Source organism: Filicampus tigris, chromosome 1, assembly GCF_054856515.1.
Source record: "Filicampus tigris isolate MCC_2025a chromosome 1, RoL_Ftig_1.0, whole genome shotgun sequence".
Taxonomy (NCBI): domain Eukaryota; kingdom Metazoa; phylum Chordata; class Actinopteri; order Syngnathiformes; family Syngnathidae; genus Filicampus; species Filicampus tigris.
Genome location: NC_141217.1, coordinates 35,439,620 through 35,467,350, shown reverse-complemented (window position 1 = coordinate 35,467,350; position 27,731 = coordinate 35,439,620). Strand labels below are relative to the sequence as shown.

The following is a 27,731-nucleotide window of genomic DNA, read 5'->3' as shown; positions in this document are numbered from 1 at the left end:
CTTTGGCTGACAAAACTCTCTGCCGCAATACTTGCGTCGGCTCTCACATAATAATGTACACCAACACGAAGATATGTTCCTTCCATGTAGCCTTGTTAGCGCAGTAGGTAGCGCGTCAGTCTCATAATCTGAAGGTCGTGAGTTCAATCCTCACACAAGGCATGTATTCTTTCTTGTAACATCACAATTTCTTTACATATTGGTGTATAAGAACACCTTAAACTGAGAAGGTCTAAAAAAGACAAAACATTTCTGCTCTCTGTCAACATTGAGCTTTCCATCAGATTGTGAAACTCAAGTGCAAGCTACTGCGCTAACAAGGCCCCCATAAAACAATAAGAAAGAAGCAGACATAATACAATGCACATAGGCCGCCAGCCTCAGATTGTATATTGACATCCGGCAATGACACGCAGAAAGGGCACAACCAGACCATGTGGCCTGATGGATAAGGCGTCTGACTTCGGATCAGAAGATTGAGGGTTCGAGTCCCTTCGTGGTTGTCTTTAGCAATTTGGGATAACACCGACGTCACTTTACACTCTCCAAAAAGTCACTTACAGAGTAAAGCAACAACTCAAGATTTATATCGTCACTTTCTCCCACAATACTTGCATCTTAAAGAAACACGTCAACTCTTTGGCTGACAAAACTCTCTGCCGCAATACTTGCGTCGGCTCTCACATACTAACGTACACCAACATAAACATATGTTCGTATCATGTAGCCTTGTTAGCGCAGTAGGCAGCGCGTCAGTCTCATAATCTGAAGGTCGTGAGTTCAATCCTCACACGAGGCATGTGTACTTTCTTGTAACACCCCAATTACTTTAGAGCATGGTGTATCGGTCATCCTTAAACTGAGAAGGTCTGAAAAAGACAAAACATTTCTGCTTTCTGTGAACATCAATCTTTCCATCAGATTATAAAACTGAAGTGCTACCTACTGCGCTAACAACCAACCCATAAAACTGTAAGAAAGAAGCGCACATTGCACGCCCTCAGATTGTATGTTGACATCCGGCAATAACACACAGAAAGTGCAAAACCAGACCATGTGGCCTAATGGATAAGGCGTCTGACTTCGGATCAGAAGATTGAGGGTTCAAGTCCCTTCGTGGTTGTCTTTAGCAATTTGGGATAACACCGACATCACTTTACACTTTCCAAAAAGTCACTTACAGAGTAAAGCAACAACTCAAGATTTATATCGTCACTTTCTCCCACAATACTTGCATCTTAAAGAAACACGTCAACTCTTTGGCTAACAATTCTCTCCGCCAGTTGGCTATCACATACTAACGTACACCAACATAAACATATGTTCATATCATGTAGCCTTGTTAGCGCAGTAGGTAGCGCGTCAGTCTCAAAATCTGAAGGTTGTGAGGTCAATCCTCACACGAGGCATGTGTACTTTCTTGTAACACCCCAATTACTTTCCAACATGGTGCATCGGACATCCTTAAACTGAGAAGGTCTGAAAAAGACTAAAGATTTCTGCTTTCTGTGAACATCAATCTTTCCATCAGATTATAAAGCTGAAGTGCTACCTACTGCGCTAACAATCAACCCATAAAACTATAAGAAAGAAGCACACATTGCGCGCCCTCAGATTGTATGTTGACATCCGGCAATGACACGCAGAAAGGGCAAAACCAGACTATGTGGCCTAATGGATAAGACGTCTGACTTTGGATCAGAAAATTGACGGTTCGAGTCCCTTCGTGGTTGTCTTTAGCAACTTGGGCTAACACCAACGTCACTTTACGCTCTCCAAAAAGTCACTTACAGAGTAAAGCAACAATTCAAGGTTTATATCGTCACTTTCTCCCACAATAGTTGCATCTTAAAGAAACACGTCAACTCTTTGGCTAACAATTCTCTCCGCCGCAATACGTTGGCTATCACATACTAACGTACACCAACATAAACATATTTTTCTATCATGTAGCCTTGTTAGCGCAGTAGGTAGCGCGTCAGTCTCATAATCTGAAGGTCGTGAGTTCAATCCTCACACGAGGCATGTGTACTTTCTTGTAACACCCCAATTACTTTACAACATGGTGTATCGGACTTCCTTAAACTGAGAAGGTCTGAAAAAGACAAAACATTTCTGCTTTCTGTGAACATCAATCTTTCCATCAGATTATATAACTGAAGTGCTACCTACTGCGCTAACAATCAACCTATAAAACTATAAGAAAGAATCGCACATAGTGCGCCCTCAGATTGTATATTGACATCCGGATATGACACGCAGAAAGGGCAAAACCAGACCATGTGGCCTAATGGGTAAGGCGTCTGACTTCAGATCAGAAAATTGAGGGTTCGAGTCCCTTTGTGGTTGTCTTTAGCAATTTGGGCTAACACCAACGTCACTTTACGCTCTCCAAAAAGTCACTTACAGAGTAAAGCAACAATTCAAGGTTTATATCGTCACTTTCTCCCACAATACTTGCATCTTAAAGAAACACGTCAACTCTTTGGCTGACAAAACTCTCTGCCACAATACTTGCGTCGGCTCTCACATAATAATGTACACCAACACGAAGATATGGTCTTGCCATGTAGCCTTGTTAGCGCAGTAGGTAGCGCGTCAGTCTCATAATCTGAAGGTCGTGAGTTCAACCCTCACACGAGGCATGTATTCTTTCTTGTAACATCACAATTTCTTTACTTTACAACATGGTGTATCGGACATCCTTAAACTGAGAAGGTCTGAAAAAGACAAAACATTTCTGCTTTCTGTGAACATCAATCTTTCCATCAGATTATAAAACTGAAGTGCTACCTACTGCGCTAACAATCAACCTATAAAACTTTAGTAACAAGAAAGAAGTGCACATACTGCACTCTCAGATTGTATATTGACATCCGGCAATGACACGCAGAAAGTGCAAAAACAGACCGTGTGGCCTAATGGATAAGGCGTCTGACTTCGGATCAGAAGATTAAGGGTTCGAGTCCCTTCGTGGTTGTCTTCAGCAATTTGGGCTAACACCAACATCACTTTACGCTCTCCAAAAAGTCACTTACAGAGTAAAGCAACAATTCAAGGTTTATATCGTCACTTTCTCCCACAATACTTGCATCTTAAAGAAACACGTCAACTCTTTGGCTAACAATTCTCTGCTGTTGGCTATCACATACTAACGTACACCAACATAAACATATGCTCATGTCATGTAGCCTTGTTAGCGCAGTAGGTAGTGCGTCAGACTCATAATCTGAAGGTCATGAGTTCAATCCTCACACAAGGCATTTATTCTTTCTTAGAACATCACAATTTGTTTACATATTGGTGTATAGGAACACCTTAAACTGAGAAGGTCTAAAAAAGACAAAACATTTCTGCTCTCTGTGAACATCGAGCTTTCCATCAGATTGTGAAACTCAAGTGCAAGCTCCTGCGCTAACAAGGCCCCCATAAAACAATAAGAAAGAAGCAGACATAATACAATGCACATAGGTCGCCAGCCTCAGATTGTATATTGACATCCGGCAATGACACGCAGAAAGGGATAAACCAAACCATGTGGCCTAATGGATAAGGCGTCTGACTTCGGATCAGAAGATTGAGGGTTCGAGTCCCTTCGTGGTTGTCTTTAGCAATTTGGGATAACACCAACGTCACTTTACACTCTACAAAAAGTCACTTTCAGAGTAAAGCAACAACTCCAGATTTGTAATCACTTTCTCCCACAATGCTTGCATCTTAAAGAAACACGTCAACTCTTTAGTTCATGCCATGTAGCCTTGTTAGCGCAGTAGGTAGCGCGTCAGTCTCATAATCTGAAGGTCGTGAGTTCAATTCTCACACGAGGCATGTGTGCTTTCTTGTAACACCCCAATTACTTTACAACATGGTGCATCGGACATCCTTAAACTGAGAAGGTCTGAAAAAGACTAAAGATTTCTGCTTTCTGTGAACATCAATCTTTCCATCAGATTATAAAACTGAAGTGCTACCTACTGCGCTAACAATCAACCCATAAAACTATAGGTAACAAGAAAGAAGCGCACATAGCGCGCCAGCCTCAGATTGTATATTGACATCCGGCAATGACACGCAGAAAGGGCAAAACCAGACCATGTGGCCTAATGGATAAGGCGTCTGACTTCGGATCAGAAGATTGAGGGTTCGAGTCCCTTCGTGGTTGTCTTTAGAAATTTGGGATAACAACAACGTCACTTTACACTCTACAAAAAGTCACTTACAGAGTAAAGCAACAACTCAAGATTTATATCGTCACTTTCTCCCACAATACTTGCATCTTAAAGAAACACGTCAATTCTTTGGCTAATTCTCTCCCCCGCAATACGTTGGCAATCACATACTAACGTGCACCAACATAAACATATGCTCGTATCATGTAGCCTTGTTAGCGCAGTAGGTAGCGCGTCAGTCTCATAATCTGAAGGTCGTGAGTTCAATCCTCACATGAGGCATGTGTGCTTTCTTGTAACACCTCAATTACTTTACAACATGGTGTATCGGACATCCTTAAACTGAGAAGGGCTGAAAAAGAAAAAACTTTTCTGCTTTCTGTGAACATCAATCTTTCCATCAGATTGTAAAACTGAAGTGCTACCTGCTGCGCTAACAATCAACCCATAAAACTTTAAGTAACAAGAAAGAAGCGCACATGGCGCGCCCTCAGATTGTCCGGCAATGACACGCAGAAAGGGCAAAATCAGACCATGTGGCCTAATGGATAAGGCGTCTTACTTCGGATCAGAAGGTTGAGGTTTCGAGTCCCTTCATGGTTCTTTAGCAATTTGGGCGAACACCAACGTCACTTTAACCTCTCCAAAAAGTCACTCACAGAGTAAAGCAACAATTAGGTAGCGCGTCTGTCTCATAATCTGAAGGTCGTGATTTCAATCCTCACACGAGGCATGTATTCTTTCTTGTAACATCCCAATTTCTTTACATATTACAACCTTAAACTAAGAAGGCCTAAAAAAGACAAAACATTTTTGCTTTCTGTGAACGTCGAGCTTTCCATCAGATTATAAAATGGAAGTGCTAGCTACTGCGCGAACAAGGCCCCCATAAAACTATAAGTAACAAGAAAGAGGCAGACATAATACAATGCACATAGGGCGCCAGCCTCAGATTGTATATTGACATCCGGCAATGACACGCAGAAAGGGCTAAACCAGACCATGTGGCCTAATGGATAAGGCGTCTGACTTCGGATCAGAAGGTTGAGGGTTCGAGTCCCTTCGTGGTTGTCTTTAGCAATTTGGGATAACACCAACGTCACTTTACACTCTCCAAAAAGTCACTTACAGAGTAAAGCAACAACTCAAGATTTATATCGTCACTTTCTCCCACAATACTTGCATCTTAAAGAAACACGTCAACTCTTTGGCTAACAATTCTGCCGTTGGCTATCACATACTAACGTACACCAACATAAACATATGTTCATATCATGTAACCTTGTTAGCGCAGTAGGTAGCGGGTCAGTCTCATAATCTGAATGTCGTGAGTTCAATCCTCACACGAGGCAGGTGTTTTTTCTTCTACTATAAAAAGTTATTTACATGTTGGTGTGTAGAACAACTTTAAACTGAGAAGGAAAAAGACAAAACATTTCTGCTTTCTGTGAACATCAATCTTTCCATCAGATTATAAAATGGAAGTGCTAGCTACTGCTCTAACAAGGCCCCCATAAAAATGTAAACAAGAAACAGACATAGTATAACGAACATAGCGCGCCAGCTTCAGATTGTATATTGACATCTGGCAATGACACGCAGAAAGGCCAAAACCTGACCAAGTACCCTAATGGATACGGCATTTGACTTCGGATCAGAAGATTGAGGGTTTGAATCCCTTCATGGTTGTCTTTTGCAATCTGTGATACCACCACCATCACTTTACGCTCCCCAAAAAGTCACTTACAAAGTACAGCACCAAGTCAAGATTTATACAGTCACTTTCTACCAGTACTTGCATCTTCAAGAAACATGTCAACTGTTTGGCTAACAATGCTCTCTGTCACAATACTTGCATTTTAAAGAACGTTTGGCTGTCACATACTATCGCACACCAACATCAACATATATTCCTGTCATATTACAGAAGTACTGTTTCGCAAAATACTCAATGTTTTGTTTTCAAATACTCTGTACAGTATTCCGTTTTTTAAAGCAACAGACAGAAAAAAAAAATATATATATATATATATATATATATATATATATATATATATATAAATATATATATTTATATATATATATATATATACATATATATATATATAAATATATATATTTATATATATATATACATATATATATATATATATATATATATATATATATATATATATATATATATATATATATATATATATATATATATATATATATATATATATATATACCAGTAGGTGGCGGCAACGCATCTCAAAGTTAATAGCTAACCGCCACACACCAAGCAAAGAAGATTGAGGCAAAACAAGCACATGTGAGCGCAGGGCTAGACGTTGTCAAGCACATGCATTTTTCCTTTCATTCCGCGACTTTAGTGACTTTAAGTGTGCAGTATGGATAATCTCGGCTCCTATCCTCCACCTAACTTCGACTGTCCTCCTCCGAACTCCATCCAACTGGGACGGCCTCAGCCGCCCGGCTCTCGAAGTAGCTTCCATCCCAGCATGTGGACTTGGAACGACTCACCTACCGAACCCGTGCCCAGCCGGGCCTACGGCGGCCAAGCGAACTGGAACTACGGAGCAGCGTTAGGAGCTTCGTCACACTCACGAAACTATGGATCTCAATATTCATATGGTAAGCGCCAACGTTTTGGAGCGTGGTTTTCAGATAAAAACGTACAAGTTCATGTAGGGCCGGAACTCGCTTGTTTTGCACCCTGGGCGAGACATACAACCCCCCCCCAAAGCCAACGATACCCTGCAAGGGCAAAAAAAAAAAAACACACAACAAACAAAAATAAAAATCAGACAAGATTTACCCCTGCCTCAATGACCTTGAATTTTGCCCTGGAGACACCCAAGGTGCGGTTTTTGTCTAGAGTTAACTGTGGTAAAACGATTTAAATTTGTATTAAAATTTAGTATTAGTGTATAAGTATACCATTTTCACATCCAAGCTATTAAATTCACACATCATTCGCTGCCTCCTTCATAGACTTCTTGTTTTGCTCAATATGGCAGATCAGAAGTCCAAGTACTTCTCCTCCTCCGGAGTGAAGTTAAGAGCCAGAAATGTCTATCAACCAAAACCCTTATGTATTGATTTGGTTTACAAAATTTGACCACAATGACAACCTTGGTTTTAGAAAATTCCATCCCTGGATAGTGGGATAGCGGAAACAAGGAGAATTTGAAACTTTAGCACTGATATGCTATTGTCCTTTTTGTCAGCCATAAAAGAAGATGAAGTTAAACCTCTAGATCATCAAGGCAGGGGTAAATCTAGTCAGAATTTGGATTTTTTTTTTTTTTTTTTTTACCAGGGGAGTTAATCCAACTATTCCAACAAATTCAGGGGGTTGGAGCTGAAAAAAAAAAAAAAAAAAAAAAAAAAAAAATATATATATATATATATATATATATATATATAATTCCAATGGCCAACAATTCCATGACATGCCACTGACATTAACCCATTAAGGACGGGAGCGCGTTTCTACCACTAAAGTCGGGAGGGCTTTGGCGTGTTTTTCCCGTTAAAGCCGGGAGAGCGTATACGTCATTTCCTTCCCCCCCACAGAGTTGCATTATCTGGAAATATTCCAATGGGGCAAATTTATATATATATATATATATATATATATATATATATATATATATATATATATATTCCAATGAGATAAATTTTCAAATTTATATTTTTTTTCAGCGCCAACCCCCTGAATTTGTTGGAATAGTTGGAAAAACTACCCTTTTTTTATTATTATATATATATTAGTCCTTCCAAACTATTACAATTTTCAATCAAGTTAATCACAGTTTAAAGAAGATTAATAGATAGATGTAGTAAATATCTAATTTTTCAACATAGAAGATGACTTCATGGGTTTCAGTGAAGATGATTAAAGTGACCTGTGCTTTCAAAGACAGGATAAATTAAGATACATAAATACTGTTTATTTTCTCTTTGTTCTGTTCCATTTTAATCAGCAAAGTTACTGCCATGTTAAAAGGCACTGTTAGGAAAGAATCTATTCAGGTACATACATGTACATTTTCAATTCAAAATCATTCTGTAAATATCTAATTTTTCAATATATAGGTACGGCTTATGTTTTTTTCATAAATTTTTTTAAGAATAAAAAGGGTGCGGCTTATATAAGGATTCGTCTTATAGTCCAGAAAATACGACAATTAGAATGGCGTGTTTAGACTACTGTAGTGGGGTCAAACACGTAAAAAAGTTTTTAGATTACTTCCCATTTAAATACTTATATCTCGTGTAGCTAGCTGAGCAGTATGTTAGACATGCCAAAATCATATATTGTACATCCAATGAAAAATTGGGATGAGTTGAATAAAACACATTTCAGGGACTTAATCATTCTACAGGTCAGGTATGTGTGCAAATGATTAGTCCCCTATAACAAGACTCAAGTTGTCATTATTCTCCTACATTTTCACGGTGACTGAGTGATTGTCCCTTTAATTGGTCAGGTCGTGAATGGCATCACGCTAGAGAACAAAATTGGAGCAATTACGGACCAGCAGGCAACCGTGGGATAAAGGCAAGTGTGATCACTTTGTTTTTTTTTAATCCTTTAGTCTACAGATTTCGAAACTTTTTTGGGGGGGGGGGTCCAGTTACCTCCTAGAGGGGAGAATTTTTTTCAAGGTCCTCTTCATAATCCAATTGCCAAATGATCATAACTACCATATGCATTATGCACTAGTGGGCCATTGCACCCTGGTTTGGAATCACTGTATGGTAGTCCAAAATACAGTATTTTGAAACAACTTATTTTTTTTATTTTTTGGCAAACCCATACTGTACCCCTCCCTTATAGGAGTGTAGTTTAAGTCTTGTTTTTTTCCCCCCTTGCTCCCTTCCTTATGTTTCTTTTTTTCATCTAAGAAAATTGGGCATCGTCTGGCAGAGTACATTGCAACCCCAATGTGTACATGCCATCCGCTGGTCTAGGGACTCCAGATTTCTCAAACTGCCTTATACTAACAGGGTCCGTCTTGTTTGAATCTGAAAAGTCAGCCTTTTCTCTTTTCTCTTTTAGCGTCAAAACAAGAAAGAACCTGATTATATGCATTTTTGTGACACATGTGACCGAGGATTCAAAAACCAGGAGAAGTACAAGGAGCATGTTGCTCAACATGTCAAGGTAATATTTTTTATTCCAAACCCAGATTTTGACTGCTTCACACCAGCATAAGCGCTGGCGATAATATACCGACTCTCCTACCTTCTAGTGTTCAGTCCCAGATTGCAGCTTCATGGCACATGAAAAAATAGTCAGCATACATTGGAAAAATGTAAGACACCAAACCATTTTATGCCTTATGTTGTGCTGTTTTATGATTTATTTATAGCTTTTTATTTTTGCAGACCCATGCGCCTGGAATGAAGAGAATTAAGCTGGACACTGCAGAAGAGATCATCAAATGGAGAGAGGAGAGGCGCAAGTCTGTATTCACATGGATGTTGGCAACTCTTGAGTTGGTAGTCAATGATGTGTACTTTGACTCTTCTTTCCAGGAACTATCCAACTTTACAGAACATTGAGAAAAAGAGAAAACTGACGCAGCAACGGGAGAAGACGGGAGCCGTTCTGGAGACGGCTCAGTTTGGGTAGTTAACTGTAAAATATCTTTAATCAATTTCCACATATTGCAATTCTGGGGGGCGGGGGGTAAATTCTCTCTCGGCTTTAAAAGGAAAAACACGCCAAAGCGCTCCCGGCTTTAGTGGTAGAAACGCGCTTATGCGCTCCCGTCCTTAATGGGTTAATGTCAGTGGCATGTCATGGAATCGTTGGCCAAATTAAACAAATTTTAGGTTTTGAACATCTTTTCTGTTGTGTTGTATAGACGCATGAGAGGCAGAGGATGGCGTGGGAGAGGTCATCCAAGGTTCCAGGGGCAACATCCCCGAAGTCTGCATCCATGCAATGCTGGCGCTGCTGCAGACAGACCGCCACCCCTCACCCGGCCTGGCCAGAATGGTGATCCACTGGGAGTGTTGGCTAAAAGTGACATTGGTGAGTACAGGAATGCTACACGATGTCTCAAGCTGACCCTGTGTGTAGGGCTGAACAATTAAGCACATTCAAATCAACATCGCAGTGTACTAGAATGCAATTTTCAAATTGCAAAGGCTGCAATTCGGGGAAAAAAAATTGCTTTTGCTTTACCTCGATCTGTTGGTAGACTTTATTTTTTTGTATTAGGGCTGCAACAAATTTTTATTTTAATAATCGATTAATCTTTCAATTGTTGTCAATCGATAAATCAGATTTTAACTCAATTCACTGCTATTGATGAATTTGTCTTTTCAGTCCAGCCATTCAATCCCAGGAATTTATTTTTTAAATTTGTTCAAATGTTAGGGTAAAAGAGGGTCTGAAAACGTCCGGCAGTGAATGAGTTAAAAAAGTTTAAATGTTCACCCTATATAAAAAAACAGGACATTATTTTGAATTGACAGTGCACAAAATGCACAAACAAATTGATTAGGATTCATTTACTCGTTTGGTCTGTAACATGTCAGAAAATAGGCAAAAATGTTGATAATTGTTTTCCAAAGTAAAAGTTGATAAATAAAATTAAAAAATAAAAAGTCTTTCATAGAATTGACAAAATGGCCGTCCCAGAGATGGACTAAAATGGGTGGATTTTACTACTTAACTCATATTCTACAAACACAAATTCAATCAGAATGCCGTGTTTAGACTAGTGGGGCTGCATAGAACATATTGTGAAAAAAACTTTTGGTGTGACTTCCACTTTAAGTGTAGTCAGACCAAAACATGTATGCATTATAAATATCAGAGCTGGGCATTTTACTAAAAATATGTGGTTTGTTGATCGCCTTCCACCTCCAGCCGGGGTACCGTTCCGGCATCCGTTTATCCGCCATTTTGTCCGGCCGGAAAAAATATTTCCCGCCTATGGGCCGGTCTGCCTATGATTTTAAACGGGCTTCCGTTAGCGTTTCCGACTACAAACTGCGACCAACTACCACAAAATTTTGATCGAATAAAGAATACATCCTTTATATGTGGACGGTCGTAGTGTCTGGAGTTGTTTCTGCAAGTTCCATAAGCAGCAGTGTTTACTCGACAAGTTTCTTTCTGAGATAAACGGGCAGAATACAAGCAGCACTAACAGGAGTCATCTACGAGCGCGCATCTATTATCGTCAAGAGTCTATCGCGTGACCCTGACGCCACACGGCACGCTATTAGGACCCATTAGCTGACCAAAAACACGCCTGATGTAAAATACACAAATCAAGCAGCAAACTGACCTGCATCAAACGAAAAAAATCATCCATGTCAGGTTATAGACGATTACATAGATGGGCGAAAATCCACTTCCACTTATGCTTAATCGGTCTTTTTTTTCTTTTTTTTTTTTAATTCCCGTTTATCGCCGGCAAAATGGGCGTCCGTCATAGGCGGATAGACGGACCGCCTAATTAGTTTACTTTTCCAAATCGTTCAGTGTTAGGTCATTGAATTTTTCCCACGCCTCCCCATTAGAGTCCGACAAAGACGATGCGGACGCTGACGCCACGACCGCTGACCTTGCTGTGGCTCCGAAACAGATGACCGTCGCACTGGGGTCTCTTGCAGCTAACTATGGCTCCATGAGTGAGAGTGAAACTGATGAAGGAGCACAGGGTGGGTTTAACTATTTGCTCCTTTTTTCCAGTAGCATGATTTCGATGTGTTTTCCTTTTCAGTGTGATGATTTTATCATCATTTGACATTTCTCTTTGTTTTCAGACTCTACTATACAAAAAGCCAAAGAATTGCTCCAAGAAAACAAGGAATTGCTTGACCATAACAACGGATCCGCCATGGACGCCAAAACCGCAACACAAGACAGGCAAGCTTCAAAAGGGTCATGTCCTTGGTCCGCCTTGAGCACATCAAACAACCGAAGAGGACAAGGGAGAAGAGGAGGAAGGCGAGGTCGGCGTGGATACCATGACATGCCAAGGAAACGGCGGCCCACTCTGCTTGAAATGGTGAGGGGCTGATGTCGATTGTACCGTCTGATATCCATAAGTACAACACATTTGCATTCAGGATGGAGAAAATGCACGCAAACAGTATAATATTTAGTTTGGAGAGAATGTTGAGCCTGTTTTTGTCGTTGTTTTGTTCAGCTACTTGCCCCCGATATCCGCCATGAGAGAAACGTCCTCCTGCAGTGTGTTCGCTACGTGGTCCGAAACAACTTCTTTGGGCTGGAAAGTAAAACTCAACTCCAGCTCGGGGTGGAGCGGACGCAAGATGCCGGAAGCTCAGACGAGGAAGTCAGGAATGGAAGCAGGACCTTGTCTGATTCTCTTGTTGGTGGCAAGAGATGTTCTGTCGAAGGTGGGACTTCAAGTCACGAAGCCACCACCACGCCAGAAATATGCAAGGAGGAAAACGTGAAGATTGGTCCAGCTAACGCGACAACCAAGAACACAGTTGATCAATGCTCGACACAGAATAGTCTGAACCAGGGACCACTTGGTGACCAAGCTGGCTCAGGTGTACCTGATGATAAAGCTGCACTTGGTTCACCAGGCAAGCAATCTGATACAGGATGTGACCAAGCAGGCTCTAGTTTATCATGTCCAGGAGGCAGCTATGAACCACCGGGTGACCAAGGAGTTGAAGCTATGCCACCAAGTGATAGTCCAAGCACACAGAACTCCAACAATCCCCCTGAGGACTCTGTTGCTAATGGAGAGCAGGTTGCAAAGGATACGGAAGAAACAGCAACCACTTACCACCATAGCTATGATTCAGTGGCACCTTGTGAAAGTAAATCTACCAATAATATTTATGATGATGAAATATGGGAAACGCCCAATTGATTTCCATTGTTTAGAAAATCTCTGTATTTTTTTTTATATATACAACACTTTGCCAAGCACATTGATCAAAATTTATTTTCTCCAGCAATAAATGTAAAAATAATCTTGTACCTTTTTTCACTTCCATTTTATATCCAAGTACAGTTTGTGCTGCCTTAAGTTATTTGTCCACCACTGGCTGACTTTCATTTGGTATGAAGTTATGAAGTAACCTAACCACCATTGTCTGCATTTATTTTTATATATTCATTTTTTGTCTGCAAAAATATTTTTACTTGCCCGATACAGTACTTGTTACAATATACAGTAGTAACAGTCGTTTACACAAGTACAGTAATAAAGTATTTGTACTTGAATTACTTTACTTCGCATCACTGGCCACCTTCAATTTTGGTAACAAGTAACAAAAAATACTTTTGCGGAACATGAGTTATAATAACTAATACTTAGTTCCTACCACGAGTTGCCTTCCGTTTTGGAATGGAGAAAGAAAGACACCGTGGTTTTTTTTGTACTGAAGCTGAAGGTTGCAAAAGGTTTGTGAGTCGTTTCCATGGCAACAAGCCTGGTGTCTGACCTTTGTCAAGGTAACGTCAACTTAAAAGATGCGTATAGGTATGCCAGTATGCTTTATACTTTACGGGGCAAGAAATTTGACTGGCTTTCTACACTTGACTAGACCGTTTAGAAAGCATTTAATTTCCATCTAAAAGACAGCTTACACGTCACGCGTCATACGTGCTGCCGCGTCACAACACATTTGTCTAAGTTGTATATCTACGCGTGTACTATTTGATCATTTACGTGATTGTTACCGTAGCAATGGATATGTGGGACGGTGACTGGATTCAAATAAGTCGTTATCTCTAAAAACACGTAAAACATATATGTTTTTTGTTGGGCGATTTGGATAGATTTAGCGTAGATGTAGTAGCGACCGACAGAAATAACAATGGCCAAAAGTAGCATTCACGTTGACCCGCCGTTCGTCGAATTCAAGGACGTGCAACTGGGCAAGGTCTACAAGACTGTCATCACCGCAACTAATATTGGCAGAATCACGAGGGAAGTATTCTTTGAAAACCCCAAGTTAAAGGTAAAGTATATTGTCATTTTGTCAGCCTTAAATAACAGTTGCACTGGTATCATTAGTGTCCATTAGGCCATTAAAGACACACACACACACACACACACACACATATATATATATATATATATATATATATATATATATATTCCCCAGCATTAAGATAGTTTGTCATGTGCAATATTGTCGCATTGAGGAAAATATATATAAAAAAGGTTAACACTTTAGAATACCTGGATTCCTGCAGAACAAAATGATCATGGTAAAGTCATCTGATCCTAAAATAGTAAGTCAACCCAAACATATTTTTTTAAGAATATGCTCTATGCAAGCCCACTAGTTGAAACGAGTGATAAATATTGCGTTTGTGGAATAAGAGTTAATCCTTCCCGTTTTTCGCCATCTCTGGGGGTGGCCATTTTGTCACTTCTGCGACTGAAAATGACAACACAACTGCTCAGGGCTCAGGTAACGACCAATCACGCTCAGCTTCAGAAAACAGGTCAGCCGTGATTGGTCGTTACCTGAGCCCTGAGCAGTTGTAATGTCATTTTGTGTTGATAGTGACATAATGGCTGCCCTCTAAGATGGCTAAAAAGGGGTCTATTTTACTGCTTAACTCATATCCCACTAATGCAAAATTAATCAGAATGCCGTGTTTCAACTAGTGGCTCTGCTGGGAACATAATCTTTAAAAAAAATGTGTTTGTGTTGATTTCACCTTTAAGTCCCAACAATAGATCGTTTTCTTTAACACCTACCACACAAACAACTCTACAATAGGGCTATTTATTTTCTCATTGAACATAATGCAATGTAAATGCCCCTGTGCAGGGTGGAAAACTGTCACGTTAGGTGGTTTAGCCCACTTTGGCAGCAGTAACCTCAACCAAACGTTACCTGCAGCACAATAGAGGAATTTTGGACCATTCGTCTCAAAGTTGTTTCACTGCAGCAATATTCTTGGGATGACTATATCCAATGTTCAGACTTAGTTCCTGTTTACATACAGTAAAAACTCATTTGTGTGAACTAAATTATATGCATGCATTTAACGTTTGTCCAAATAGTAAATACATCAGCAATAAAGACAGCACATTTTTAGCAACTTCAGGTTTAAACCATCATGTAATCAACCAGTAGCAATTGCAACACACACAGGAAGTCTGCTAACCTGTTTTCCGGATTTGGCCTTGACTTTCCGCATGTAGCGTGTTGCCGCCGTCAGATGGTCTGTAGTTCTTCTGAGAAATATACTGTACATTCAAGAATTAGTTGCCTTTTGAAGATGATAGAATTGTGTCCAGGCCTTGAGGAAGTAAAGCAGCCCCAAACCATGTATGTCCCCGGCCTGCACCATACTTCCCAGTTGTCGTGCCTTTTTTTTCCCCCCACACCTAGCATTTTGTTTTCCCTCCAAATAACTCAATTTTGATTCATATCTGTCCGTACAATAGTTTGCCAGTCATGCTGTGGAACATCCAGGTGATCTTTGAACTTCATACTTTAAGCCATGGGGTTAGGAACTCCGGTTCAAATGATCAGCTCTTCGGCATGGTCGTAGAAGCCTGAAACGATCCTGATCATTTGAGTCAGGTGTGTTGTAGTGGGGAGGGATCCAAAACTGACAGGGTATGGCTCATGAGGAACCGGAGTTCCCTACCCCAGGGGTAGGGTTAGCCTTAGGCAATGGTTTTTGAACAGCAGTGGCTCCATTGTTGTGTTCTCCAATGATATCAAATCCCATGGAACTCATTCACTGCCATTGACATGTTAATTTGTTTTATTCACAGTCCAGCCATTCAATCCCAGGAATTTATTTATATATTTTTCAATTTTTTTTCAAACGTTAGGGTAAAACTTGGTCTGAAAATGTCTGGCAGTGTTATTTTATTTTACTCATCATAGATTTGCCAACAGATATGTTGGACTAGACTAGACTAGACGAGAATTGAATAGAATAGAATAGAATAGAATAGAATAGAAAAGAAAAACTCCAAAATGTGTGTGTGTGGTTTTTTTTTAAATAGGACCAGGCAGCTTTAACCACCACTTCCAGTCTTGTCACAATGATTGGACTCTAGGTTGACTCCAATTAGTTCTTGGAGAAGTCATTAGCCTCGAGGTTTACATACTTTTTCCATTCCGCAATGTTCATTTTCAAATGGTGTTTGTCTATTGTTATGACTTGATCGAAGATGAAATCGCATTTTATAACCAATCAATGCAGGGATCCAGGTCATTCTAAAGAGTTCCCATAGATTTTCTTTCAACTGTATGTATGATTGGGTGAATAGATTTGTATTTTCCTTTCTTTCTCTTCTTGTTTCCCCATAGGTGTTTAAGTTCTCAGCGCCCAGATCCGCTAAGAATGTGGCGCCAGGTTTGTCTGTGAGTGGCTTACTGGAGTTCATCCCAGAGGAAGAGGAGGAGGTCACAGACTACATTTATGTTCATGTCGACGCAGTGGAGGCCATTGAAGTCCCACTGCAGATGTATGAAAGTGTTAAATATATGAAGGAACACCTTTTTAAGCACTGTGTCAAGTGAAATGTGTGTGAAGAATTTGTCTTTGTTTCATTTCTTTTTGTGAACGTGTTAATGTAGTTCCCCTCGGGCTTGCTCACTATCCATGGATTCGGAATTGGACTTCGGCTTTCTTCCTGCCAGTGGTCAGATCATCAGCAGATGTATTCCTATCACCAATCGAGGATCAGCATCGGGTAGGTTAGGTTCATCATTTCAGGTGTCTATTACAGACCCTAAAGCTACCAGTGTGCTGTAGCACATTAGTGTGTCGTGAGAGGGCTATGCCAAATGGTTAAATTGGTCGGAAGATGACCGGTATTTATTTAGTACAATTAATGTAATCTTTGTTCATCTACAAAATAGATTAATGGTGTTTCTATTAATTTCAATAGGGACAGTTTATTTGAGCAACAAGTGTTTTGATTTACAAGCGTTGTAACAGTCAGTTATTGTGGTACGGCATCTCACCACACGGTGGCGCCTCATGGGTTTCTTATGTTAGTTAGTCACTTCTTTTTCCCTAAACTTCAGTACACTTTTTGTCATGGACTCGGTCGGGTACGTTGTTGAGTAACGCGCGGTATGCTGGGGAAGTATTGTTTTATTGCAAATTAAACAACGGCTTGTGGGACATCAAGAAGTCTTTTGCTCCTTCGGCTATCCAACACTCGCCCATGACGAAGTATTCCCTCAGCTCACTACCGCTCGTTAAAGCGTGGACATTGAATGAATAAAATTGTAAGTGAAGACCACTGTATACGATAACACTAATGTTACAAAAAAAAGTAATCCATCCATTCATTATCCGAGCCGCTTATCCTGAAATGAGGAATATATTACTTAAGCGAAGTAATCTGTCAATGTCTTAGGAAAATTTGACTCTGGTGGTTATTAGAGAATGTGCGCGGTTTAATTTTTATCTCATGTTCATGCGTGGTGTTTGAAGGAGTTTTCCAGGTGCTGCACAGTGGAGATTCTCTTGTCCGCCTTTCTCCTTGCAGTGGAGTTGTAGCGGCTGGCGCCACCAGACGGTTGACAGTTGAGCTGCATGCTGACAAGCCAAGACAAGTTGATGAAAAAGCCCTGTGAGATTGTTTTCATGACATTTAATTTCAAACCTACAGTTCATGCGAATTAAAACTTGAGCATGTTTATTTTTTGGGATTTGCACCAAAATGTCGTAAGCAATGAAAGATATTCAGTGGAAATGTGTGTTGTAGTGTTTGCATTGTCTTGACTCTTGATGACTACAAAGCAGCGATGGGAAAATATAACCCTGGTGGAGGTTAAACATTTGACTAATTCTAACTTTGTGCACGTCATGACTACCTCACCAGGGTCAGGCTTCAGAGTTGCTCCACTGTGGTTCTCAGGATCAGAGCTCAAGTGGTTGTACAGCATCTTGAGATCTTGGACGTACAGGTACTGCAGCAAATTAGTGTCGTCACTGTGCTGCACAACTCAATGTCTGTGTGATAATCAAGCAAATGGGCGTGTCATTCTATTCTACAGGGGGCCCCCCTGTCCTGTCTGTGCTTCGGACCTGTCTACTTTGGGACGTCACGCGTGGAGCGTGTGGTCTTGACAAACAATGGGCCCCAAGCATGCGACTGGGTCTGCTTACTTGAGGGTTCTGCTGCCGGCACCGAAAGTGTGAGTGATGCCTTTGGGAAATGTCTGACTGTATAACTGGAATGAATATTGGAATGATGATGATGATGATGATGCTCTGTAGGGCGCAAACCTTGACAAGAGCACGGATCTTGCTTTGCTGGCCAAAATGCAGCGGTGCAGCCCATCCCCCCGCTGCCCATGTCCGGTAGTGGAGTGTATTCCGAACCAAGGCCGACTGGGACCATATAAGAAAGTTACTGTGACAGTACGCTTCAGCCCCATTTTCCATAGGTAACCCTAAAATTGTGTGTTTAGAAAAAATAGCATTAAAGTCATAAATATCATGTATGTCTGTATTATAGTGCCCACAGGTGGCCAATGCACGCACACCAGTAGGGCGTTGTAATAAGTACTGTATAATGTAGAGTGCTTTCTTATCAAAATACATATAAAAAAAAGTGTGTTGTTTTTTTGGGGGAGCACAGATTAATGGGATTTCCTTTCATTTCAATGGAGAAACATGACTTGAGATGCGTTTGTTTTGTACTACAAGCGTGGTCACGAAACAAATTAACTTTGTATCTCAAAACACCACTGTATTGGTCCTAAATTCCCACCCTCAGATTACATGTGAAGCCTCGATGCCAAGCCAGCCGGCAGGACTACTGTCTTTTTCTGCACCTGGACTCAGTTCGAAGCAAACATGGCTTCACTCACCGAAATGGTATACCCAAACACACACACTTTTTTCTTTGACATTTTCCTTAATTGTACAGTGATATTATTGAAGGCACCTGTAAAGTAGATATCTGTGAAGTTGTATAGTGTAATTTGATACAGAGCCAACGTTTGTTTTGACACGTTCTAATTGTAGTTGCTGGTATATAGAGATGCACATCCTCATGTAACCTTAATCAGAAAAACAATGATACGTTTTGGTTTTATTTATTTTTGAAGGCACAATATTTGATATGTGGCATGGTGGAGAGTGGTTTGCAGGTCTGCCTAGACTATCTCACAGTTTTGAAGTTCACATTCATATCTCTGTTCTGGTTCTCTGGGTTGAAAATTAGGCTTAGGTGAATGAAATACTTATCCAGTATTTTTTGTACTTGTCAGGTAACAGCACTGTCGAGTTGGCTGTTACGGGCACCGGGTTGCCTGTGGCTCTGCTTCCAAGTCCGTCCAATAGATTTGACTTTTCCACCTGTGAGGTGGGCCAGCGCGGGGAACACCTTTGCGTGCTGCAGAATCTCTGTCCGCATCTTCCTATCCATTTCCGCTTCCGGAAGTTGGCGCATTTTGGCGCTCAGCCCTCGTCCGGCACGATTGCCCCTGGACTGTGTCAGGTAAGACTGGCACACACTGTATTCAGTGTTTCCCAACATCCAGAGAGTTGTTCATAATGTTTGCAAATTCCAGGCACCAGGACACTTGTACTCTTACGGTATACCAGCAAACAAAAATATCACAATAGATACAGTATATACTGAAATAATGATGGTCTTGTTTCAAATTACTCACAAATGTCCTTGTGAATTCTGGGCTGGTTTATTTGAACGCAAAGCGGATACACACATTGATTCCTGTTATATTAATGACCACAGATGGATGCACAGATTCGTGATGTGTTTTCTGCTATCTAGTGCAGAGCCGCATGCTGCTCTTTCATCCTTATTTTGCGGCTCTGCGTGGCTTGGGAAAATAAATTAGAAGTGTCCGATTGAAGTGTATTGGAACCTCTTCCAAAGACACGACGTCAGATGTGGCTTAGTTAGCTCCCTTTTTATTATTCCAACACGGATGCCTTCTTATTCTTCCAACTTCGGTGAAACAACAAGTTCTGTCGTAAGTAGATACGGACCTCTTCGTCCTTCTCGCCGTCCGCTCATTCCTCTCTCAGCCCTCCCAACCAGCGACTCACGTGATGCATTCACGAACCTCGGAAATAACATAACTTCACCACAAAATAAGACAACTTAGCAAAACACAAACGTCACCACAATAGAGATAACCTAATTCATTACAGTATGTTATTTGTCTCAAAAACGTGCATCATGTCTTCTTAGTAAATCTTAACGTCTTTCTTCAGTCCTTGTGCAATTTCGGTGATTAGTATTCGCCTTCCTCAGAGACGTTTGACAGCCCTTGACGACGTGTCAGCAGGCAGCCGGCGTGCTCAGAAAGACCAGCGACACAAAAACTACCCAATATCTGAACAAAGTATTTTGTTTGTGTTTTTTTTGCATTCGTTTAATTGTAGTTGTAAATTGTAACATGGTTGGGACCCCGAAATATTCAAATAAAATTATATAGTCACTGTCGGCCGAAAATCTCAGAAGTCCAAATATGGTCAAATTCATTTAAAAACAAATCATAAGTCGATTGTAATGGGCCGTCCATAATTTGTCTGTAATTTTTATGCAATTCTAGTCAATTTATAGCGGCGAAAATAGCAAATACTCAAATAAAGCACGATTTCATGGCCGGAGGTGCGTGCAACACAATGACGTGTTCTCCTGCTGCTGAATGCATCCTTTTTTTTTTTTTAATAGTTAGGTTCGCCGGATTACGTTGGCTTGTTTAATATGGATAAGGCATTTTGTGAAGGCGTTGTAGACAAAATGAAGATGTGTTGTATTGCAATGTATTGGGCAAGTGTGTTTGCTAGTGTGACGTTTCGAAGGCTTGGGGCGTGATGAGCGCGGTCTTTGAAATACTCGGATGTCGCCGGCTTGGTTTTTATCCTCTTTTAATCAATTCAAGCGTCAAATTACCAATTGAATGTAATTTTTAGGTAGTAATATGTGGACGTGAGTGTGCAATTAAGGTATTATACAACTTGAATGAAGAGGTGCCTGGGAACTCAAACAAGCTGACGTGTTTTTGGAGGTTAATGTCAATTAGTGTTTGCATCTCCCAGGGCTTTCTTTTCTATCGAAACCGGGTCGAAATGGGTCTTTAAGTGTGAAAGGTTGCCAACTCCTGATCCAGTGGAAGAGCCTTTAATAGTTCTACCTGTCTGTACATGTCACCTGCATATATAGAAGAACCAAAATGTATTGGTAAAAAAAAAAAAAAAGTTTCTGACCAAATGTGTTAACATTGAACAATTTCCCTGCACATTGAAGCCCAGCAGTTCAATGCATATGGAACAATTGTGTTGTCTCTTGTTTCCTTAGGACATACTTTTGTATTTCAACGCACGGCAGCAGGGGAAGTTCCAAATGTGCCAGAAACTTGATGTTTTGGGCTACGTTGCTCGCCAGAGGGTTAATGACACCAGTGAGGATGACGCAGAACTAAGGCTTGGCAGCTTTTACACCATCTCGCTGCACCTATCAGCAATCTGCAAAATTGAGATGACACCTCCTTCGCCTAAATTAAATCCTGGTAAATATTACAAACTCCCCAAAAGCTTTGGATAACGAGTCAAATTCAAAAAGTGAACAAGAGCATTCAGTGCAGGCCTTCCCCAACCAATAAGAGAGTGGTTCTCAAAAACTGGAATCCACGACCCACAACTTCAGGGATCGTGAATAAATTATTATCCATCCAGCTAGAGTATCCATTGATTGTATTATGTACTGTAGACTTGTACAGGTCAGGCAAGGCGACCTCAGCAAAATATTTATGGTTTGGAAGTACATACCCCGGATCAAAAGTTTCCAATGTGTAGATAAAGCATAGCTTCTACAATTTCATTGCAATTAACTCTATGATGGCCTTCTACCGTGTTCCTTTTTTGCCATACACAAAACAATGTGAAACTCATTCCGATTGTGTTGTCTGTTTTCATATAGGGGATTAAACTAGCTAGTTTACTGTTGTGAAAAAAAGTTGCTATGTGGTAGGAAAAGCCACTATTTATAGTGGCCAAATCTCTAAATTGACATCAATGACATCAGTGCTTTTGTAAACCAGCTCGTCTCTCTTCGTAGACATGTTAGTGGATATTGAATTTGCTTCAACTGAATTAGGTTGAGTTCCTTTCTATTAAGCAGGTCATGAATATTTAGGTTGAAAAGTTAAATAAATCATTTCCAATGCATTTAGGGGTGTATTTATGAGTAGTTATGTTTGATTGGCATATGGGGGGCTTGGAAAAAAATACTGTAAGGGCTCTAATTTTGAGAACTGTTCTTCCAAATAAGATAGGTGTGTTATCAGAACTTCTACCTTACTGTGAATCTAAGGGAGCAAATTAGAGCATCTGAATATGTTAGTTAAGATTTTCTGTTTTCCATGCAAACGGCGCCAAATCAGATTTTTACACTTAACCTTCACTCTAAAAACACTTAGGTTTTGTTTTTGCAAAGAACAACCCAAAAAATATGTAGTTTTATACAAAACAACCTCCAAAATTGGGGTGTTTTGTACAAAACAATGCAAGAAGGTCGGTCAAATTGACCCAATTCATGAATCGGTCGATTTTTGAGGCCAAGTTGTGTTATTTTTAACCTAATTGTTTTTAGAGTGTTGACATTTGGCATGAATATTATTGTTTTCAGTTCAGCCCATCATAAATGATTATGGATTGTTTTCAAAATGTCACCGTATTCACCGGAATTGTCAATAAAAACAGAACCTCAGCACACAGAATAAAGTATTTTTTTTTCTTTTTTTTTTTAAGGTATTACACCAACAGTGAGCAATCCCACCGGTTTACGTCCTCACGTTTCAGCCAGAGAATTGGCCTGTTGCTATGGAATGGTGCGTGCTGCTGTGGTTAGTGCTCGTAAGACAACCTTCCACATGCATGACAGGACAAATGGTGAAAGTTTAACTGGAGAGGAGTTTCTGGCTTTGCCGAATGACCGAGCCACTAGCGTCAGACCGGCCTCACCAGACACGCACTTTAGGTAAGGTTTGAAAGGAAATATGGCACAAACAGTCCCCCAAAAAGATGACAAAATGCTCCGTGTTTACTTGACTCAGGACCATCTTCACTGGAGTACGGCGATACACCTATGTGGATCCCGACTATAGCCTCACTTGGAAGGAGACGGAGCAAAGACGTCTACATAGACAGAGTTACAACGACTTCATCAGGCAGCTCAGACAAACACGCCTGCAGAAGATCAAGACAAAGTAAAAAGGAAAAATATCCTTACCCCTGTCCGAATAGTTGCGATTCAAATATGTGATGACAAGGAATCTCTCTCATGTTTGGTTACTAGACTAGAAGAACAAGGGGACAAGTTTGGGATTATACCTGCTCAAGGCCTTGAGCCACCTAAAATTGTCTTCCGTGACCTGAAGGCTAAGCAGAAGTCAAGTAGCAGCCTGAACTATGCTTCCTGTGGCCTGCCAAAAGGCCGGGCTGTCAGTGCCAGGCAGGTCAGCAGTATGATCCACAGCCCAGTCAATCAATGCTATTATGTTTTTTTTATGCCAAAAATCGAGAGAAATTCCTATTATTATTATTATTGTTCTTATTATTAATGAATCTAGGGCTCAGTGGAGTCACATGCATTTCCAGCTACTCGCCAGGAGATGTCAGACTGTGACAGGACTTTGACACCACAGGAGCTTTACCAGGTTATCATAGGTCAGTTTGGGCCAATGAACTGCATAGCCAGATATAGTTCAATGTTTAGAACAAATGGTATTAGTGTCACCCGAAAAAAATCGTATGCTGTGTCCGATTTCCAATAAGGCCCAACATTTGTGGACTTTGGTGAGGTATGTATCCAGTCGGTGTGCGAGCAGAAGGTGGAGATGATCAATCCCCTGCCAACGTTTCTGCGGGTCCAGTTTGAGGTGGACTGCTTCGAGCTGCAGGGCTCATCTCCCCTGTCTCACGTGCTGCCACCGGTTTCCCACAATGCGGTAACCCTGACGTTTCAAAGCAACAAGCTGGGTCAATTCTACAGGTTGGAAGAGGAAGTCACATTGTTATCTACTTTACTTCTAACCACACCAGTCTTGTTTAAATATATTTTTTGATCTCCAGACCTGTGTCTTACACAGTGAATCAGCAACATCCTGGACAGATTCTGGTCAAGGCTCAAGTTGTCCGAAATTACCTGGAATTGTCCACCCACCTGTTGACGCTCGGTCCCAACGCAAATCTGCTCGCCTCGTCTGGCTACAGAAGCTCGGTTACTCTTCGGAACCCGCGTAATCAGCCAGCGGAATTCACATGGCGGCCTGTTGTTCCAGAGAGTGGCATCCTCTTCTCTATTCGACCAGCTACAGGTTCTGACAGTTGGCATATTGCCGTGGCGATCTGTATTTTTGGTCCCAGGGCCTTTTGACTTAATTCCAACTTGACTTTACACCACCAAGATCACATCGCACTTATAGAAACTAATACAAAAACACAGCCAACTGAAACTATTCCACATACATCAATTGGAGAAGTTGAGAATAAATATTTATCTAATGACCAAAAATTAAAGGAGAAGGCAACCCAAAAATGCAGTCCCACTAATTGATTAATATTTGTGGAATATGAGTTAAGCATTAAAATCCACCTGGTTTTGTCCATTTCAAGGGTGGCCATTTTGTTACTTCTGTCAACTGAAAATGACATTCAACTGAAAATGACATCACAGTTGCTCAGACCAATCATAATTCAGCTTCAGAAAAAAGGTGAGCCGCGATTGGTCGTTACCTGAGCCCTGAGCATCTGCCATGTCATTTTCAGTCGACAGAAATGACAAAATGGCCGCCCCCTGAGATGGCTAAAAACAGGTGGATTTTGCTGCTTAAGACAAGTAAAGGCACATAGAAGATATTATTGTGAAGAACAAGTTTGGGGTGTTTTCACCTTTAAGACACAACATTAAAAAAAAAGAAATGCATCATAATCAGCAGGGATACTGATTATTAAAAGTATTGTAATGCCTGCACAGTGTGCTGTATTCATTGAGCTTCTTATCTGGGCTCAGTGCTATTAATGTGTGCAGATCGCCACAGAAGTGTTTTACTTGTCCAAGTTGCAATAACATGTTTTGCTCTGTCCAACCAATCAATGGACAGAAAAATGTTGATGTCATCAAGGGCTCCCTGTAAAGATGAATTTGAAATCTGATCGGGTAAAGAAATAGTCCCATTGCTGTACTAGTTGAAGGTACATGTGCAAGTACTGCTGATTTGGAAGGAATTGACGTGGTAACACATAGAGGCTAAATTTGATTGGCCAAAAAAAGTAGAATATCCACTTACATTGGATATAAGTCTACACACCCCAGTTGAAATACCGTACAGGTTTTTGTGATGTAGAAAAATGAGCCGAAGATGAATAATTAATTTTTTTTCCGAATGTGACCTAATACAACTCAACCCGGTTGGGAAAAAAAATGAAATAGTATAAAGAAATGAGATAATGTGCTTGCACAAGTGTGCAAATTCAATTGTAGGTCAGTGTTTCTGCTGGCCCTGACCGTTCACCACTGCTATATTTGTTTTATGCAATTTTTTTTTTTTTTTTGGGGCGCTTTTACAAAGTACGTAGTTTTAAGTGGACTGGGTCCAATGTGTTCCTTTTCCTCAGGTACAGTGGAGCCGTACAGGGAATTGGATTGTGAGGTGGTGTGGCATGCCTCTTTCTCATCCCCTCAGGAGGGAGACTTTGACCTTTATTGCGTTGATGGCAACGTACAACGCCTACACTGCATAGCTAAGGTATCTCATGAAAACTGTCCTCATGTCATCCTGCTGAAACTAAATGAAAGTACTTCTTTAGTTATTTCCTTAACTTCCAAAATATTTGACTCATTTTGATAAATAATAGCCCCTCTAAACACATTCAGTTCTCTAATGACACAAGTATGCATTTAACTTAAAAAGTATTGGGCCTAAAATTGAACCTTGGGGAACCCCACATTTAATTTCATGAGTTTTGGAGGAACAAGTATCCATACTTACAAAGAAACACCGCTCTGTGAGATAGGATTAAAACCAGTTAAAAACAGTACCAGAGAGGCCCACTAGGTTTTTAAGTCTATTTAATAAAATGTGGTGGTCTACTGTATCAAAAGCAGTGCTAAGATCCAGTAGCACCAAGGCTGTGACTTTTTTCACGTCTGCAGTGCACTGATCCGACGTACTCATTTTTGGAATACGAGCCGTCATTTGTTATTGCGAGCAAAAATGCGAGATGAGAGCACTTTATGGTTAACTCACTTCACTTCTCAACAAGCAGCAGTTTGGCCAATAGTGAACTATTCTAAAAGAGCCTACAAGCTGTTTAATGCCAACCCCACATGAAGTTTACTGAAAAACTAAACATAGACGGGCTAAAGTTTTCCATCTGTGTCGCAGTGTTATACCAATTTGAGCAATGGATATTTGAGCATGAATTGTGCGCATGTAGTAAGACAATATGACAAACTCACAGGCAAACTGTATTCTTTGTAATCTGCGAAGAACAATTACTGCAGCGTACTGAGTCAATTACAGTAGTTGTGAAACTCTTCTCCAGTTGTCTGCATGACTGCATTATACTGCCCCCCCCCACTCGCTACATCATACACACCAGAAATAGCTGCAATTAATAAATCATTATGCACAAACTGTTTAATTCTTTACATTGAATTGAATCATGTTACTATTATATGTTTTTATAAACCACAGCAATATGTAACATCCAGGTTGAGACCGTCATTTTGTTGAGTCAAATGAGTTTCCGGGGCTCTCCTTCATTGTTTGTGTCCCCTCAGGTCGGCTCCACTTGCATCCGGGTAGCAGAGAACCGGCTCATGTTTGAGTCCGTCCCTCTCAACATGCCCTCTGTCAGAACTATAATCCTACACAATAACGGCCAGAACCACGCCTACTATCGAGTGAGCTCACCGTCATAAGTTTTGGCGCAGGTTACCATTCACATTGAGACAACAAATGATTTGTCTGCTATAGGTGCTTGACGTGTGCCCTCTGCCGTGCATGGTGGTAATCCCGTGCGAGGGAGTGGTGCCCACTCGAGGGAAGTCTATCCTAAAGATCCACTTCAACCCTGACACTGTCATCAAATTTGACACCAGAGTTGAGGTAAGACAAAAGTCCGAGTAGTGAGTGGGACAAAACTGATCATTTGGTCAAATTAATACGTTTATTACAGATAGCTATGAAGAACATGAAGCCCATTGAGGTTCGAGTGGGTGGATCGGTGGAGCCTCCTAATGTTGACATCAGTGTGGTGAGTATAGGGACAATTAAAAAAAAAACCACATTCAATGCTTTTTGTATCTTTGTTTTTTTTTTTATTTTAAAGCTCTGGTTGAGCAAAAGTAGGCACTAGTAACTAGTGATCTGTTGTTTTGCCGTGGCTTTGGGTTGTGTGTCGGATAAAACAGTGATGACTTATAATACACCCGTGACATACATTTGCGTAAATTGGCTAAATTCCCTTTGCCTTTTTCCTTCCACCATGCAGCAAATAACGAATGTTGCTAAGATTAGGACCACTTTTGTCATTTTTTATTGTCTCTTTTTGGG

General features: G+C 40.6%; 2 protein-coding genes and 14 non-coding genes across 19 annotated transcripts in view; all 16 read left to right on the top strand.

The window, feature by feature from the left end:
• Positions 1-89: 89 nt before the first annotated feature.
• trnam-cau (transfer RNA methionine (anticodon CAU)) lies at positions 90-162 on the top strand. Its single transcript has one exon. It is a non-coding gene; the product is annotated as a tRNA-Met (tRNA).
• A 268-nt stretch (positions 163-430) lies between these two features.
• Positions 431-503, top strand: trnar-ucg (transfer RNA arginine (anticodon UCG)). Its single transcript has one exon. It is a non-coding gene; the product is annotated as a tRNA-Arg (tRNA).
• Positions 504-726: 223 nt separating this feature from the next.
• On the top strand, positions 727-799 carry trnam-cau (transfer RNA methionine (anticodon CAU)). The gene has a single exon. It is a non-coding gene; the product is annotated as a tRNA-Met (tRNA).
• Positions 800-1,050: 251 nt separating this feature from the next.
• On the top strand, positions 1,051-1,123 carry trnar-ucg (transfer RNA arginine (anticodon UCG)). The gene has a single exon. It is a non-coding gene; the product is annotated as a tRNA-Arg (tRNA).
• A 213-nt stretch (positions 1,124-1,336) lies between these two features.
• trnal-caa (transfer RNA leucine (anticodon CAA)) lies at positions 1,337-1,409 on the top strand. The gene has a single exon. It is a non-coding gene; the product is annotated as a tRNA-Leu (tRNA).
• A 543-nt stretch (positions 1,410-1,952) lies between these two features.
• trnam-cau (transfer RNA methionine (anticodon CAU)) lies at positions 1,953-2,025 on the top strand. The gene has a single exon. It is a non-coding gene; the product is annotated as a tRNA-Met (tRNA).
• Positions 2,026-2,572: 547 nt separating this feature from the next.
• trnam-cau (transfer RNA methionine (anticodon CAU)) lies at positions 2,573-2,645 on the top strand. Its single transcript has one exon. It is a non-coding gene; the product is annotated as a tRNA-Met (tRNA).
• Positions 2,646-2,907: 262 nt separating this feature from the next.
• trnar-ucg (transfer RNA arginine (anticodon UCG)) lies at positions 2,908-2,980 on the top strand. The gene has a single exon. It is a non-coding gene; the product is annotated as a tRNA-Arg (tRNA).
• Positions 2,981-3,190: 210 nt separating this feature from the next.
• Positions 3,191-3,263, top strand: trnam-cau (transfer RNA methionine (anticodon CAU)). Its single transcript has one exon. It is a non-coding gene; the product is annotated as a tRNA-Met (tRNA).
• Positions 3,264-3,531: 268 nt separating this feature from the next.
• Positions 3,532-3,604, top strand: trnar-ucg (transfer RNA arginine (anticodon UCG)). The gene has a single exon. It is a non-coding gene; the product is annotated as a tRNA-Arg (tRNA).
• Positions 3,605-3,755: 151 nt separating this feature from the next.
• Positions 3,756-3,828, top strand: trnam-cau (transfer RNA methionine (anticodon CAU)). The gene has a single exon. It is a non-coding gene; the product is annotated as a tRNA-Met (tRNA).
• Positions 3,829-4,089: 261 nt separating this feature from the next.
• On the top strand, positions 4,090-4,162 carry trnar-ucg (transfer RNA arginine (anticodon UCG)). The gene has a single exon. It is a non-coding gene; the product is annotated as a tRNA-Arg (tRNA).
• Positions 4,163-4,378: 216 nt separating this feature from the next.
• trnam-cau (transfer RNA methionine (anticodon CAU)) lies at positions 4,379-4,451 on the top strand. The gene has a single exon. It is a non-coding gene; the product is annotated as a tRNA-Met (tRNA).
• Positions 4,452-5,167: 716 nt separating this feature from the next.
• trnar-ucg (transfer RNA arginine (anticodon UCG)) lies at positions 5,168-5,240 on the top strand. Its single transcript has one exon. It is a non-coding gene; the product is annotated as a tRNA-Arg (tRNA).
• Positions 5,241-6,418: 1,178 nt separating this feature from the next.
• nufip1 (nuclear FMR1 interacting protein 1) lies at positions 6,419-13,167 on the top strand. Its single transcript, XM_086036665.1, has 10 exons — positions 6,419-6,806; positions 8,669-8,739; positions 9,241-9,345; positions 9,434-9,496; positions 9,570-9,646; positions 9,720-9,812; positions 10,052-10,221; positions 11,724-11,864; positions 11,970-12,214; positions 12,356-13,167. The coding sequence occupies exons 1-10, from the start codon at positions 6,563-6,565 to the stop codon at positions 13,055-13,057; spliced, it is 1,911 nt and encodes a 636-aa protein (XP_085892791.1). The 5' UTR covers positions 6,419-6,562; the 3' UTR covers positions 13,058-13,167.
• Positions 13,168-13,853: 686 nt separating this feature from the next.
• LOC147153808 (cilia- and flagella-associated protein 47-like) overlaps positions 13,854-27,731 on the top strand; it is a 52,587-nt gene continuing 38,709 nt past the window's right edge. For 3 of the 4 annotated variants that reach the window (XR_015087571.1, XM_086036616.1, XM_086036607.1), the window contains exons 1-20: positions 13,854-14,153; positions 16,482-16,639; positions 16,752-16,867; positions 17,620-17,758; positions 18,011-18,095; positions 18,186-18,326; positions 18,409-18,578; positions 18,911-19,011; positions 19,407-19,636; positions 21,470-21,680; positions 22,921-23,149; positions 23,226-23,378; positions 23,468-23,627; positions 23,742-23,838; positions 23,947-24,163; positions 24,244-24,488; positions 25,789-25,919; positions 26,957-27,079; positions 27,153-27,284; positions 27,355-27,432. Coding sequence is in view for 3 of the 4 variants with exons in the window: in XM_086036616.1 (XP_085892742.1) it covers positions 14,010-14,153; positions 16,482-16,639; positions 16,752-16,867; positions 17,620-17,758; positions 18,011-18,095; positions 18,186-18,326; positions 18,409-18,578; positions 18,911-19,011; positions 19,407-19,636; positions 21,470-21,680; positions 22,921-23,149; positions 23,226-23,378; positions 23,468-23,627; positions 23,742-23,838; positions 23,947-24,163; positions 24,244-24,488; positions 25,789-25,919; positions 26,957-27,079; positions 27,153-27,284; positions 27,355-27,432 (3,060 nt within the window). In the remaining variant the exon portion in view is untranslated. Of the gene's footprint in view, positions 14,154-16,481; positions 16,640-16,751; positions 16,868-17,619; positions 17,759-18,010; positions 18,096-18,185; positions 18,327-18,408; positions 18,579-18,910; positions 19,012-19,406; positions 19,637-21,469; positions 21,681-22,920; positions 23,150-23,225; positions 23,379-23,467; positions 23,628-23,741; positions 23,839-23,946; positions 24,164-24,243; positions 24,489-25,788; positions 25,920-26,956; positions 27,080-27,152; positions 27,285-27,354; positions 27,433-27,731 lie in introns of those variants that run through there. The other variant, XM_086036623.1, reaches the window with a different exon arrangement.

What these genes read in the sequence shown, in the direction of transcription:
- nufip1 (XM_086036665.1), top strand. Translation starts at nt 6,563, where the DNA reads ATGGATAATCTCGGCTCCTATCCTCCACCTAACTTCGACTGTCCTCCT. An exon ending in CAGGCAACCGTGGGATAAAG is followed by an intron (nt 8,740 to 9,240) that starts GCAAGTGTGATC and finishes TTTCTCTTTTAG; the next exon opens with CGTCAAAACAAGAAAGAACC. An exon ending in ATGTTGCTCAACATGTCAAG is followed by an intron (nt 9,346 to 9,433) that starts GTAATATTTTTT and finishes CCTACCTTCTAG; the next exon opens with TGTTCAGTCCCAGATTGCAG.